Below are 15,135 nucleotides of genomic sequence, written 5' to 3' on the forward strand. Positions count from 1 at the left end.
AACCCTGTGAGGAGGGCTGGGCTGCGAGTGTGCGGCTGGCCCAAAGTCACCCAGTGAGCTTCCTTGGCCGAGGGGGGCCGCAGATCCAATGCATCGCCTGGCGTGGCGCAGCCCTTCAGCGGGGAGGCTCAGCTGCTCAGGGTGGCCTTGTGGGAAAAAAGAAGGGGTGTTGAAAGCTCTGCGTGGAGCCCCCACTTCAGCCTCTCCTGTCGAGGCTGTGGCCTTACAGCCAGCTTCCGGAGCCAGGGGCCTTCCTGAGGGCTTAGACCCCAAGTCCCATCAGCCCTAGTCAGCATGGCCCACAGTCAGGAATTCGGAGGGGACCTGGTTGGGGAAGGCTGCCTTACGCTCTTGGCTCCTCTTCTCAGTTGTTTGTGAAGAGGGATATTTCACTGAGGACTTGGGAATGGGAAAGGGATCTTGGGGTTGAGGAAAACATCAATCTGGTGTGCGGCAAATTGCGAAAATTTGCTATGAAAAAAGCCAATTCCATTTGGGGATCATTAGGAAAGGAATTGCAAAGAAACTACCAATATCATAATGCCTTTATACAAATACATGGTGCAACCACATTTGGAATATTGTGTACAGTTCTGGTCACCACACTTTAAAAAGGGCATTATTGAGCTGGAAAAAGGGCAACCAAAATTATCAACAAGCTAGAGCAACTTAGAAAAAGGTGACTAATGGGGGACATGATAGAGATGTATAACATTATGCCTGGATGGGGAGAACTTTTTCTCCTGCTCATAATACTAGAATCTACTGGGAGTCATCTAGTGGAGCTGAATGATGGGAGATTCAAGACAGACAAAAGGAAGTAGTTTTTCATGCAGCGCAAAGTTAAACTATGGAATTCACTACCACCAGATGTAGTGATGGCCTGGATGGCTTTAAAAGGGGATTAGACAATTCATGGAGAATAAGGCCATCAATGGCTATTAGTCAAAATGGCTATATATTATCTCCAGTGTTGGAGGCAATGCACCTTTCAATGCCAGTTACTAGTGAACACAAGCAGGAGGGTGCTGTTGTGCTCATGTCCTGCTTGTGGGCTTCCCATGCACACCTGTTTGGCCACTGTAGGACCAGAATGCTGGGCTAGAGAGGCTTTGGGTCTGATCTGCACAGCTCTTATGTTCTTATGGACTTCAGCATATTTTCAAACATACATGTCACTCCTGTAAGATAGCTGCTTAGTCTGCTTTAAAATAGAAGGATGACTCTGACTTGGATTCCTGCATGGAACAGGGGGTTGGACTTGATGGCCCTGTAGGCCCCTTCCAACCCCACTATTCTATGATTCTATTCTGTGACAGTTGGGAGGTCAGAAAAGTTTTTAAAAATCTAAAACAATTTTAACTTTCCTTTTATTCTGCTGTCAAGTAGAAGCCTTCAGTGATAGTTGCAGTGTGAGGTGGGGTGCATTATTTGTCAGTGTTCTGGGGGGGGCACAGGAGGGCCCTCCATCGGCCTGCTGCTTCCCTGCGTGTGTGTGTGTGTTCTTTATTGTTGAATGTGCTGCTTGCTCCCCTGTGTTGCATTTGACTTCCTGTGTTTTCTTCTGTTTCACTGTGTTGCATTTGACTAAGGATCAGTCCCTTCATGAAATGTGGGGCTGCTGTATTGTTCTCAGGCTTAAAGACCCTTTTCTCCCACCCATAACCAGGCACAGGCAGGCTGAAAGTCTCTTAATGGCATAAAGCAAAGTGCAGTCATGGCAAACTTGGCTAATTAAGGGGATGCAAATGAGAGGCTGATCTTTTTGATCATGGCAATGGCCATATGCATCTTTCTGTCGGCAACATGGCTTTAAGGTCTTGAGTCCGCTTGACCAGCTGACAAGGACAGTCAGAAATCTGCCTATAGCACCCCTCGCTACATAACATGGAAGGCCAAGCCCCAGTCACAAAGTGGGCCGACCTGCTGCTCCTGTCAGGGTGGTGGGGTCTGGCCCCAGGAAGTGGCAGTCCCCTCGTCATGTCTGCTGTATTATATTTCTTTGCTCTACAGTGTCACTGAGTTGAGTAGACAGAATTTTTGAGTTCGAGTTGGTGGCCCAGGAAGATGGAAAGCAGCCATGGGTCTCCCTAGCCCAGCTATTGTCTCCTCTCGCTGGGAGCAGCAGTGGCTCTCCTGGGCAGAGAAGGGCTCTGCTTCACCACCTGCTAATTGATCCTTTCTTTACAGGCAGTGTCTGGAATTGAGTGTGGAACTCTTTGCAGGCAAGGGATGTGCTATGCCACTGGTGTGGCATCCTTACCAGGAAACCCTTGCAAAGGACTCGGTTGTACATTTCTCTGTGTCAGCAAGAGCCATTGTGCCCCGTGTGTGTGTGTGTGTGTGTGCGTAAATTGGTTGATAAAGAGCATGTTGAAAAAATACAGTCTCTTCCTTACAGTTAGATGGAAAAGAAGAGAGTGCAAGGGCAGGTGCTGCAAATCCTGCAGAGCTGAAGAGCTACTTCTAAATAATCCTATTAAGCGCTGAGTGAAACCTAGTTGTCACTTCACAGCTGGGGGCAACTCCCTCCTCTTAGAGTCCATTTTATCACTCTGCATTTGAAAACTTCATCTTGTTGAAGAGCCGCTCAGCCTTTTGGAAGCCTTTTGAGACACGAGCTTGGGAACTCTCCTGTTGGCTGTGCAGCTGTGGGTGAGGTTGAGTTGGGGCTGCCAGGGCACGGTGCTGGCCTACCTTTTCTTACATGGCTTGATGTTGGGTGGATTAAATGCTTCCAGAGTGCAATGAAAGTGAGTTGCCTTTATGTTGCTCATGTTGCATCAAGAGGAGAAGGAATTCTGCTGAATCCTCATGTGGAGATGGAAGGAGGCCTTATGCCCAAAGCTTCCTGGTGAGCAGCCAGATTTATTTCCAGCTTCTGAAATGAAAACTAGCAGAATTACCAGCACCCAACAGCTATCTGGAGCCGCTGGGTGAGAGCAGTTGTCCAATTGTGGGTCAGTCTACCAGTAGTTTTTGGAGTGGGGTAGGGAGTGCTGTATTTTCCTTACTAGGTTCTGCTGCCATTTGGGTTAGTCTTGGGGCTTCTAGGATGTCCCTAGGGAACTCTGGCTTTTGAGTGGAGGCGTCTGCCTGGGCCGTAGCATCTCACGCATGAGGCTGGCTGACTTCATGCTGTTCACCTGGTCCTGCTGGAGACTTCAGGCCGCAGCAGTCTTGGGCCGGCTGTCCACTGTGTAGATGTGCAGGACTCTCCAGTCCAAGTTCATCATATGATCAGAGCTGCAGATCGTGGTGTTCTCCAGGAAGTGGTGCAGTCAGGTTGGGAAGAAAGGCAGCCTGGGGCTTGGGTGTGGGTGTGAGTGCGTTCCTGGACATCTGCCTATTTCTCCACTGTGGTCAGATGATAGTAACATCTAGGTTTTAAGAGTTAAGCCTACCTTCAGACAGCGATAACTGAGTTTTAATACGCACTTTTGCGGAGATTATTTTTTTTCTTATCATTTCCCCCCCTAGAAACAGACAACCTGAGAAAGAGTTTTATGTAGCTTGGAAGCTTGCATAGTGGATATTAGTTGATCTTAATACAATATATATGTACTTTTACTGATATTGTGAATTTTGTTCTAAGTAATGAAAATGGCTCCTTAGTTTTGATCCACTTAAGGCAATACTAAATTAATTTGCCCAGGACAGGTGTTGTAGAAGACTGTTAAATATGTCACCCAGCCCTTCCTCCACCCAGAGAAATTAGACACTGTTTAAGGGAGACAATATCCAGCCCTCTAGCTAGTTTGGCTTCTGATTGATTTTGTTCCAGTCTCCAGCGCTGCCAGTACAAGACCTTCTCTGTGTTCCTATGCTGGGTCTTGATTCCACAGAGCGGTTCAGGGAGTTGCTGCCCTTTTAGTATGACTGTCTATGGTGCTGTGTCTGACAGAGGGAAGATTAAGTTGGGTAACAGTTTGTTCATCCTTCAGATGAATTCCTCTTCATAGGGCGAGAGAATCAGAGCAGAACACTTGAGAAGCAAAGCTTGCAAGTTATGAGGAGCTGCAGGCACTGTAGCTGGTTGGGAGATCAGTGGCCTCCTTCCTCCCCTCCAGTGGGTCTCCCTTTGGAGATGGAGCAGGCGATTAACCTAGGCCTGCCAGGCGCCCTTTTAACTCGGAGCTTGTAGCAGGGCTGGCACTTGTAATTGGCAAGCAGTGACTGTGCGAAGGGGTAGATGAGAGAGACGTGGGCAGGAACTCCTCAGCTCTTCCCGTGGAAGAGAAATCTCTCTACCTGCTGAAGCCGAGGAGGTGCCAGTGCTGCGTGCTGCTGTCTAGGGAAATGTAAAGCATTGGGGCTGGGCGGCAGCTGGGCGTTCTCGTGATGGTCAAGGCTAGCGCTGAGCTGTGGTAGGCGGGGGCTCACCTGGTAATGAGGCTTTTTAAGGATGAGTCCGTTTCTGGCTTAACCTTCTGAACAAGGAGGACTAGTCTGGCGGCCTCTATTATCCTGTCAACAGAGGCAGCATCAGGCTCTGGTTTTGCTGTTACCAGAGCGAGAAAGTGAGGCCAAAGGTGTTCATTGCTCTGCCTCCTACTCGCACCTGAACACGCACAGCACAGGTAGCTCCCTCCAAGGTGCTGTGGGGCGTCTGCCTTCATCTTTTAACGTCTTATTTGGCCGGCTGGCGTAATTTGGTTCAGGAGGCCCAGCCCACCAACATTCCTGCAGCGTTTGGTGCTGTCCCGGGGTTGTGGAGGCAAGAGAGGCTCATCAGCTTTTGTGGGGGTATGTGTGTGCACAGGGGGGGCACTCTTCCACCCCAGTTCTCACAGGGCAGAGACCTTCTCAGGCTTCCCACCTTGGCCTTCATATTCCTCCCCTCCAACTGTTCAAAGACTGAATGGCTGGGGGAGGGCTCTGGGTGATCTGAAGCAAGCACTGCTTACACCACTTGAGGAGAACTTGCAAGAGGACTGTGCCGTGTTTTAAAAGGACCAGATCCTTGCCATTTATAGCCTTCCTTGAACCTCTTGTCGGCTTCTGTCAGCCATGCATGAGAATTTGTGCTTGATTTATGGGGGGATTCCAGGTGGCCTCACAACACAGTGTGCAGTGAAATTACATTTCTGCTTTGCAGGGCTATTAGTTCTCTCGGTTTAATGAGTCCGGGTCACAAATATATGGTGAATAGAAGTCATTTGTGAGTTCTTGTGTTAGTGATAACCTCAATTTCAGTCAAGTGTATGTGTGTCAGTAATCTGCTTTAGCTTTACATTTACTAAAATGTGTGTGTTTGAAGAAGGTGTAGTTTTGTCCCAGAGATAACAGGGTTATGCTCTGACAGCAGTACTTTCTTCTCATGCAAGAAAATATTCATGTTACACTGGAAACAGCTAACAGAACGTGTGATAATGACTTGCAGTGGGGCGGGGGGGGGGGAATGGCAAGAAATAAGCAGTGTTATTTCTTGAGTCAGCAGTTCTGCTGAATTTAGATAGGTCTCCATAGTTGCAGCACTAGGTGGCCAGTGCAGGGGAGTTAATGCAATTGGATGCTTTGTTCAGTGATGTGTGGCTAATCCCACCTATTCAGGCAGTCTGGGCTTGATCCTAAAGCGATCTGCGGTGGCTCCCAAGTAGGCATCTGAGGAGGGTGAGGGCCTTCCAGCCTGCTGTTTCTCATCTTTAGGTCACAGATGAAGCAGAAAGTTATTTAATAGTTAAAGACCTGCTCAGTGATCAGAAGCTCTGGGCTTGTGGATGGAAGGAAAGTCTTCCAGTAGGGACGTTGGTGGCAATTGCCAGTAAGAAAGAACTGCAGCATGATTTGGGGCTCAGTCTGGCTTAGAAATGTAACATTTCTGGAAATTTTGAGGCTATGGAAAACCCCTGGTTTTTTTCAGGGGGGAAAACTGAAATATAAACAATACTTATTTTTTTTTAGTGCTCTTTACATGTTGGACTTCAGCTCCCATCCGCCTCAGGCAGCATGGCCAGTGGTCAGGAATGCTAGGCACTGTAGCCCATAACATCCGGAGGGCACCAGGTTGGGGAAGGCTGCTTTAGGAACATAAAGTACCCTTTCTGTTCCTGAAGTTATTTTATGTATAACTTAGTTTGCTCATAAAATTATTATATTTTAAAACTTTAAAAAATAAATGCAGTAAATTTGTAATGTCTGAATAGATTACAACTACATTAAATGACCGCTGCAGCATCAGAAACACAGGACTATATAGAACAAAACCCAAGCTGTCAAGAATGCACATTTACTGTCAAGAATGCATAGTAGTGACTCTATTCACATGTTGGGAAACTGAGCATAAATGTCTATCAGTAATACTTTTAATAAGGAATGAAAGAAAAAACTGCTGGGAGTTGTACAGAGAGGATTAAAAGAACATTTTCCCCCATTGCTTTGTTATTTCCAGGCATTTTACATCTCTGGTCTTTCTATAAACAGGTTGTTATTACATAGCTTTTAGACATTATTTTGGGGAATAAAGACTGGGTAACAGTATATAAATACTTTGCCTAAAATTCTAGAAGAGAATATTTCATAATCCAAAGCTGTTCAGTTTTTTGGAAAAAAACCAAAAATGGTCCTTGGGGAAAAAACAGACCCCCCTCCAGTTTCCCCCCAAATTCTTCCGGTTTGTTTCCCAGGCCTTCACATCTCTAGTTTGGCTGAGAATGGTTTCATGGGCTGGTAGCAGTTGGGTCTTGCCTGCATTCTCTGCCTGGTAAATGCAGTTATTACTGGGGGTCCCAGTGGATCGATTGAGTGAATACCCTTTTTTCCATTTTCAGCTCTCTCTGTTTGGTTCCAAAAGCACTGAAGGAAAATGCCCCGACGGCCCCATGCTGAGTAAGACCGAGTTCGTGGAGAAGGTGCGCCAGAGCAACCAGGCCTGCCATGAGGGTGACTTCCACAAAGCCATTGTGCTCTACAGTGAGGCTCTGGGCGCCGACCCGCAGAACTGCATCCTCTACAGCAACCGCTCCGCAGCGTACATGAAGACCAAGCAGTACCACGAGGCTCTGGACGATGCCATCCAAGCCCGGCTTCTGAACCCCAAGTGGCCAAAGGTAGGGAAGCCATGCGTGGGCCTGCCAAGTTGGCAGACCCTGGATGCTTCTGTACAGCAGGGCTGGGGAGCGGCTGGCCCGTAGCGGGGCCCCATGCGGCCCAGCACAGTTCATCTTTCCTGCTGGAGCTCAAGCAAGCTGCCCAGGCAGGGGCAGAGAGAAGGCTCTGCTTGGGCAGTTCACTTGGCTCCTATGCTGGGCAGCGGGGAAGGAGGCTTCTCTTTCTTTCCCCCCCAGGACAGAAGCCAAGCAAGCTGCTGGTGGAGGAGGAGGTCGCACCTTCTGCGTTCACGTTGAGTGGGGAGAAAGTGAAGCCTCTTTTCCCCTGGCTGCCACATAAGCCAAGCGAGCTGCCTTGAGCATAGCTAGATTGCTCTGCCGATCATCGCTCTGGCAGCTGCAATGGTGTGTGAATGGGTGGGCTGTGCGTGGGTGAGAGAGGGAGCCCCAGGTTGTGATGATCTCAAGGTCCCCACCGCCCTCATCGCTCTTTCACCTGAGCTTTCTTGAGAGAAAGAGAGAGTGTGGGGCGGTAATGACCTTAGGACAGAAGAGGAGAGCGAGAGAGAGCAGGGTGTGTGCGTTTGTCTCTGGGCCTGCCCACCACCCACATGTACCTCTAAAGGACGGCAGCCCCCTGTGGAAAACAGGGCTACCTATTCTGTCTCTCCATCCAACTTCTGAACTGCAGAACCGGGTCCCTCCCCACCATCTTGGATCCCTGCCCTGGCCCCCTTCGGGCTTCTGAAGTTCCATCAGATGGAGCTACCCACACTGCCGCAAGCCTCCTGTCTCCGGGTGGCCCTGTTCTTCCACAAAGAGTCCCCTGTGGTTTCTGCCGGCTTCCAGGGAGCTTCAGCAGCACCTCAGGGTGTGCTTCCAGACCCCCGATGGAAAGGCTTTGGTGCAGACTCTCGGAAAAACATTGGTGGGGTGTCGCTCCACAGATTGGCGCTGAGTGGCTAAATGGGGGCGCCACAGCCAAGCTGCCTGTTATAGATCATGGAATCACAGAATAGTAGGGTTGGAAGGGGCCTACAAGGCCATCGAGTCCAACCCTCTGCTCAATGCAGGAGTCCAATGTTGGTGCACAGGGTAGCACTTGCAGAGCAGCCTGCGTGCCTAAGCTCACGGGTGGAGGTGGGGTGGGGGGTTCCTTAGGGTAGTGTTCCAGCAAAGGCGGGGCCAGGGTGGTCTGCCTCTCTTCTCTCCAGAAAGTGGCCATTGCAGTGAGGGCCCTTTCAGACTTGAGCCATGTAGCACTGCTGAGCTGTTGCTCTTTGCAGTGGGCTGGACGTGAGATTGCAACTGCGGTTCCACATTGTGTCTGTTAAAGTGTTTTTCTTAATTGCAACCTCACTATACTCCATCCACACAGCTATGGGGAAAGTGGTCTGGCTCTTTTTAATTAGTCATTCCTTGGCAGCGTTTCTACCCACCCTTCAATTGCTTGTTTTCTTAGGGTGGGTGCTGTTGTACTCCTCTCCTGCTTAGGGGTTTCTCACATGCAGCTGGTTGGCCACTGTGTGAACAGAATGCTGGATGAGATGGACCCTTGGTCTGATCCAGCATCAGGGCACTTAGTATGTTCAGCTTCCACTCGTAACCCTCCCATCCTTTCCCATAGCTTCTTCCATCTTTTTTTCTTATCAGACAAACCCCGTTAAAGAGAAGAAGATGGAATAGCTGCTGCGCAACGCCTTCTGATGGGTGGTGTGAGGTGCCCTCTGTTGGGAGGCACCCTGTGTGTGGTCTGTTGCTGAGCCTGCTCGTGGGCCTGTTCCTCCATAAGCAGAGTTTGTGTTGTGTGGACCTGAGCAAGGAAGGAAGCTTGAGAGCTCTTCCTAGGCCTGTGTTTGCCCCTTGCTTCCTGGGATCTGCATTTCTGCCCTCCTTCAGCGGCCCGGCCCGGCCAGGCCAGGGATGATTCCTTGCAGGAACTGGAACAAGAGTTTTCCTGCATGAATTAGAAGGCCACGTGTTGCTCGTCCCGATGGGCCGCTAGCTCAGCGAGCACAGATGTCCTAGCCTCCCTAGCCTGGACCGGTCTCTGGAAAAGAGAGGCGAATCATCCCTAACGATCTGAGCAGGGCTGTTTTGTTGTGTGCATTTGCAGCAGAGCCGGAGGGCTGCTGGTGGGCAGAGGAGCATCCTGCAAGGGCCTCTCTCTTGTCTGGCTGCGGCAGAGGAGCATCCCGCGAGGGCCTCTCTCTTGTCTGGCTGCTCGGGAGGGAGAGCCGTGCTGGGCCTTTGTTTCCTTTTTTGTTTTGCTCTTGGTGGCTCAGAAGGAAATGGCATTTCTCCCACAAATGTTTGTCTGAGGCTGTGCTTGCATCTCCATGGCAACCAGGGTGAGTTTTACTCCACTGCTTCTGGTGAGGTGAAAGCTATTAATCCTCTGTACATCGTGGGGGGAGCCGAGGAGTCTGGTCCAGGGGGTGTCTCTGGTTTTCTCAAACGCATATTTATATTTGGGGGTTAAAGTGACTGGCTTGATTGCTCTTCTGGGTGCTGTTTCCTTTGTCCTGGGCTGTTGTCAGTATGACTGAAGTGAGCGGCAAGATGCAGAGGCAGTAACTGATGAGCTCAGAGATCTGCATGTTTCATGAGGGTTTCCGCCGCTTGCTCTGGCTGTGGCCTTGAGTGGCTCCCCATCTTGCCAGTCTTGCAGCAAGTCTGCCGTCTGCATCGGTGTCTGACAAGCCTTGTTCTTTGTCCAGAGTGTTCAGGTTTTCTGTTGCTCTGGTACCTTTATGAGGAGCCTCTGTGAACTTCGCACAGATGGGCACTGGGTTTGGAATAAGATGCAGATGTGGGTGTGCCAGTTAAATTCATGCCTTTTACTCTCCCAGGGAAAATTAGTGTGGCAGTGTTGCTTTTTTTGGTAAGCTTGAGACTTCAAGATGATGTGTCAAAGACATCGCAGACAGCTTAGTTTAGGCAATGCCTACAGCAGTCTTTGCCTTCCTTGCAGATGTGTGCATGGCAGCAGCTCCTCCTGAAACTGGTAAAGGGTTAAGGCTGCAGATGGCCTGATCCTGCCTTTCGTGAGTTGAAAGGCCATCTTCCAGGGCCAGATTCCACCTAGGAGGGTCTAAAAGAGGGGTTGAAGTGCTTGTGCAAGCACAAGAGGCACCTTGCATAGAGTCTTGTACACAAGGAAGCTGTTCGGGTATCTGTTTGCTTGTTTGTGAAACAAGGAATTAGGGAAAATGCAGTGTTTCTAGTGAACAAGAGGAGAGACACTGTTCTCTTCTCACATTTCTGCCACACAGTGGCTTGTTTGCTTGAAAAGCACAGCCTCCTTCCCACTTCCCTTTCTTCCTCACTGCCGCTGCTTCTTTTATTCAGCTCTGTGTTCTCTCTCTGGGTTTTTACGGGGGGTTCCATTGTGGGAGGACCGTGGCAGCAACTTTGACGATGATTATGTATACATTGCCATCCATGTATGTGGCATACTGCAGAGTTCCACAGGCAACCCCAGAGGGGTTCCTTCACATGTTGTTGTGTTTTGCTTGCATGTCGGGAGAGGCTGTTCATAGTATTGTTGGAAGGGTTAGGGTTGGTTCATTATCCTGAAAACAGTGCATCACATTGCTTTAAGTATAAGCCAATTGGTCCTTCACTGGACTCCTGCAAAGACCTTTTTGATAAAGCCCCCCCCCCCTGGCTGTTGTGGAAATGCCAGTTAGGAATTCAGCGCTCTGGGATGCTATGAGAAGACAGGGCTTCCCAGGCAATGGGGGGGGGCACTCTTTATGAGACTGAAGTGTGTTTTTATGTGAAATGGTGTCTTTCTTTAGGAATCAAAAACAAGCTGAAAGATATAGCTTGAGAGAGGAGCTGAACTTGAAGCCACCGGACAGCAGCTGAAGTGGGTTATGCAAAGCGCTGGCTATGGCATTTTAAAAAATGTGTAGGCTCTTGTTTCTCGGATTCAATTTTCTTTTCGCTTCTTGTGTAATCTTTTGATTTTGAACATTTTACGTGCTCGAGTGATGGGATAATTTCCTTTTCGGTATTTATAGGCTGTTTTAATCAGGAAAAGATGTGCAGCTCTCAAATGGCAGCTCTGTAGAGAATTTATCCTAAGAGCACCTCTGTAAATCTCCTGTGTTGTCCCTGAACCCATCTCAGTCTGGACGGGAGGGAGGGAGAGTGAGGCCAAATGGTTAGAGCTTTGCTTAGAGACTACAGTAGACTTTGCTTGTAGACTTTGCCCCCCACCTCCCATTCAGCAGCAGGCAGCATCACCTCAGATTGCCTTGCCTGCATTTATTGAGCTGCAGCTTGGTTGCTTGCAAGAGTTGCATGCAATTAACTTACCCCTTCCAGAGTCCTGAGGAATCTTGTTCTACAAATGGAAAGGGCCTTTTCCAGGACTGGAGTGGTTTATATACGTTCATTTTGTTTGGCAATTGCTGTTCAGTTTTTGTAAATTCTTATTTCCCGCTAATAAGGCTGCTGCGTGTTAGGCACTAAGTTTCCCTTTCCTCTTGCAATTTCTCCCTCATGATGGCATGGCTGCTTTATATGGCTGCATAATAATAGCTGACTATTTATGTGACCGCAGCAATACAGTCACAGCCTGAGGTGGGGCGAGATCTCCTTATGTGTACATTACTGTATATCAATGTAGCTGAATAGATAGAGGTTGTAATGTTTTAATGTATTTATTGTTTGTGTTGTTCTTTCACCGGGCCGGTTCACTCCAGGGGATAAATCCGCCACAGCGGCTTGTTTTGATCGTGCGAACTGGGTCACTGTGTTTATATTGGTTTACACTGTAATATAATACTTAACCACGTAGAGATCTTAGGATGTTAACCAGTATAATAGTAGTATAAATCAGGACCACCATAGCAAGAACCCTGACATCCTGAGCTCTGGCACATCATGGGGCCACACTTTCATCACTGCCCTTGGGGAGGTTGGTGGGGGATAACCACTGTCTTTGTGGTGCCAAGACTTCTGGACAGGGAGAGGGCAGCTTTCCCTCGTGCCTTCTGATATTGCTTATAGGCCTGATTTGGTGGCATCAGTCCCGATAAGCTGATAGGCCCTCAGGTCCCCTGGCTGTTCCAGTGGCAGAATCAATGACCTCTTCGCTTCCACCATGTCCTCTGCAGGACATCCGCAAAGCGGAAACGCCAGTGGGCATTCCTGGAGCTTCGTAGGCAGGGAGTGGCAGCTGTGGTGCCTCCTAGGCCAGAGAACCTGATACAGGGCTGGAGATTCTCCGCCAAGTGCCCTGCACCAGGCATGGCACAGGGACTTCCCGCAGGACATGGGCCTCCCTGGCAGGCAATGGGGGGGGGGGGAGGCAACAGACCAAGAGAGAGTGGCCAGAGCAGCCCTGTGGAAGAAATCTCCTTCCCTGTGGTGAAGTGGATGCTAGAGCAGCCATGGGATGGGAGGCTGTGCAGCAGCAGCAACAACACTGAGCTTTGGGGGCTGGAGAAGCGATATGTGGCTCTTGCTTTGTAGGGCAGTGTGAGAGCCAGTGTGGCGTAGTGGCAAGAGTGTTGGACTGGGAGCCAGGAGATCCAGGTTCTAGTCCCTACTCAGCCATGGAAGCTCACTGGGTGACTTTGGGCCAGTCACCGACTCAGCCCAACCTACCTCACAGGGTTGTTGTTGTTAGGATAAAATGGAGAGGAGGAGGAAAATGTAAGCCACCTTGGGTTTCTTGCAAGAGGAAAAAAGGTGGGATATAAATGCAATAAGATAGATAGATAGATAGATAGATAGATAGATAGGGCAGCTGTTGGCTGACCTGCGGAAACGTCTGAGCATGCAGAGCGAGAATGAGGGAGAGTCGTGGTGGTGGTGGTGGTGGTGGTGATAGCAACAATAAAAAAGAAAGAAGACCTAACTGGATACTCAAAGATGAAGCTGAGGGCAAGGGGCACTCCGCTCATATGAAGCATAATGTCTCCACAGTTGACGCTTGCGCCATACTCTCATGCTAAATTGACTTTATGGGCGAATCCTGTTTTGAAAATAGAAATGGTGGCCTTCTATGCGGAGGAACTCGGTTGAGAGTGGAATTTATACTTTAAGTCAGTTAATAGGATCGAATGATGAGTTTTTACCATTTTCGGTATTGCAGTGTAGCTGTCACTTACCGTTCAGTGCCGGGTGGCAATAAGCTACAACAGCTTTTAGTGTCTGTATATGGGCCATCGTGATGAGTGCTTCAACGCCTCCTATATTGCTGGAGGAATTAATTGGTTCTTTACAGAAAGCTAATCCTACAATAGTTGTGTATGAATGGCTTTTGGAATGTAATAAATTGGATGTTCAGAATGTTACAGCGGAATGAAATAGGAGATTGGAATGTTCTGTACAGCCTAATCAATAGAAAGCTGCTCTCGCTTCCATATGTACCATTTCTGTAGATTTAAAATGGATGTTTCATGTCTATTAGACACTGCAGTGGCTTGTTAAGAAGAGGCTGGCCAGTGCTGCTTGGTGCTGGAAATGTAGCATATGAAGTGGGCGTGCCTGTGGTGGCTTCTCTTGGGTTGGAAGCCGTTGCTCACGTAGATTTTGCCCTTGAAGAATCGGTGAGAATTGTGGGTATGCATGCACTTTTGAACTATGTTCCCGTAATGTGGGGACTAGCCTTAAGAGCCCTTGCAGTTGCAAAAAAACTCATACTGCAATCCTGGAAAGATAAACGCCCGCCCGCTGCCGTTCAGGTGTCTGAAGATAGTATTTTTCTAGCTGGATTTGAATGCATATCCTGCAGTCATCAATTTTGTATGGAGGGTTATTTAGATATATGTTCCTCTTATATTAGCATATGTATTTAAAAGAAGTGTAGAATTCTTTTTTTCTTTGTTTTTTCTTCTTTCTCTTGTTCTTTCATTATTGGTGTTGTGAAGTGTCATTGTGAACAAATATGCTTTTTTTGCTATGTGTGTTGTTATATCCATCCCCCCCCCCCGTTTTGTTTGTTTCTTTTATAACTGGATTGTTAAAAGAAGGAGACAAGGAGAGCGCCCTCTGCCCGATTCAGGGTGTGGCTGAGGAGGGGGCCAGGAATGCAGCACAGCAAGATAAGGAAGCTGATGCGTGTCAGTTCATTGGTGTTTCCGTTCTGTGTGAAATTCCTCCACTTGGTCTCATTGGAAAGGTTTTCTGAGCGTGCTGATTCTGTGGATGGAATCAGCTGAACATAGAGGAATGAAATCTGGATCCAAAGCACTCTTCAGGCACCAGCTGAGTCCTGTGGCTGGAGGGCAGCCTCTTCTATTTGCCGCCGAGAGAGCAGGGCCCCCGGTGCGAGTGGCTTTGGCACTGTGCCTGGCGTTTTGGAGCCATGTTTCGCTCCCATCTTGTTCTAGGATCTCTGCTTGACCAAGAGCTCATGCCAGAGCTTTGCATTTCTGTGCAGACCCTGTTTGTTTACCCTGCCACGGTGAGGAGGAGGTTTTTTGTTTTGTTCCCTGGCACGTTTATGGAGGGGAAGAGGAGAAGTGCAATTTCGTCTCCTCATGGTCTCCTCATACCCTCTCCCTGGTCTTTGGAAAGGGGGAAGGAAAAGATGTTAAATGTCTGTGGCTGCTATCCGGTCTCCAAAGGAGACAGAATGATTAGAGAGCATCGGAGTCACACATTGGAGTGAGGCGGGTCTGGGTCAGACTCACTTCTTAGTGGGCCTTGCCAAAGAAATTGAGAAAAGGGGGTGGGTGGGCGGAAGTAAAAAGATGGTGTGATTTTCTGGACCAGAATCATTGCATCGTGGTCTTCGAGGACCTTTGAGTTGTTTTTCATGTGCCGCTTGCCCCAGACATACCTCCCGTCTGTGCACTCCTAGCCCACATTTAGCTGAGCTACACCGCGTGGTGGAACTTTCCTCTCGGATCAGGCCTGTGAGCTTAACTGCACACCTCGCTGCAACCCTTGTTCAGTTGATGCTTCGACCTTTTGAGGGTCTGCCTTGGCTCTCCTGCACGGCGCCCGTGGCACTTAGGCTGGTGGGGAAAGCATTTCTGTGGATCCCTGAGTGCAGAGCAAGTGTAAACTGCAAATGTTGCTCATTCCCTGGAACCTCTTTGGCTGTTTTTTGTTGAGCTTC

The 15,135-nt window shown here is 48.9% G+C and overlaps 1 protein-coding gene across 4 annotated transcripts in view; it reads left to right on the forward strand.

Annotated features, from left to right (window-relative positions):
- The window catches only part of TTC28 (tetratricopeptide repeat domain 28), a 151,418-nt gene that overhangs the window by 1,337 nt on the left and 134,946 nt on the right, over positions 1 to 15,135 (forward strand). For all 4 annotated transcript variants that reach the window (XM_084819766.1, XM_084819764.1, XM_084819765.1 and 1 more), the window contains exon 2: positions 6,771 to 7,049. In XM_084819766.1, the coding sequence (XP_084675892.1) occupies positions 6,822 to 7,049 (228 nt within the window). In that variant the 5' untranslated portion in view covers positions 6,771 to 6,821. The remainder of the gene's footprint in view (positions 1 to 6,770; positions 7,050 to 15,135) is intronic.

Source organism: Heloderma suspectum, chromosome 13, assembly GCF_057233095.1.
Source record: "Heloderma suspectum isolate Gila_16-S chromosome 13, 16-S_ref, whole genome shotgun sequence".
Taxonomy (NCBI): Eukaryota; Metazoa; Chordata; class Lepidosauria; order Squamata; family Helodermatidae; genus Heloderma; species Heloderma suspectum.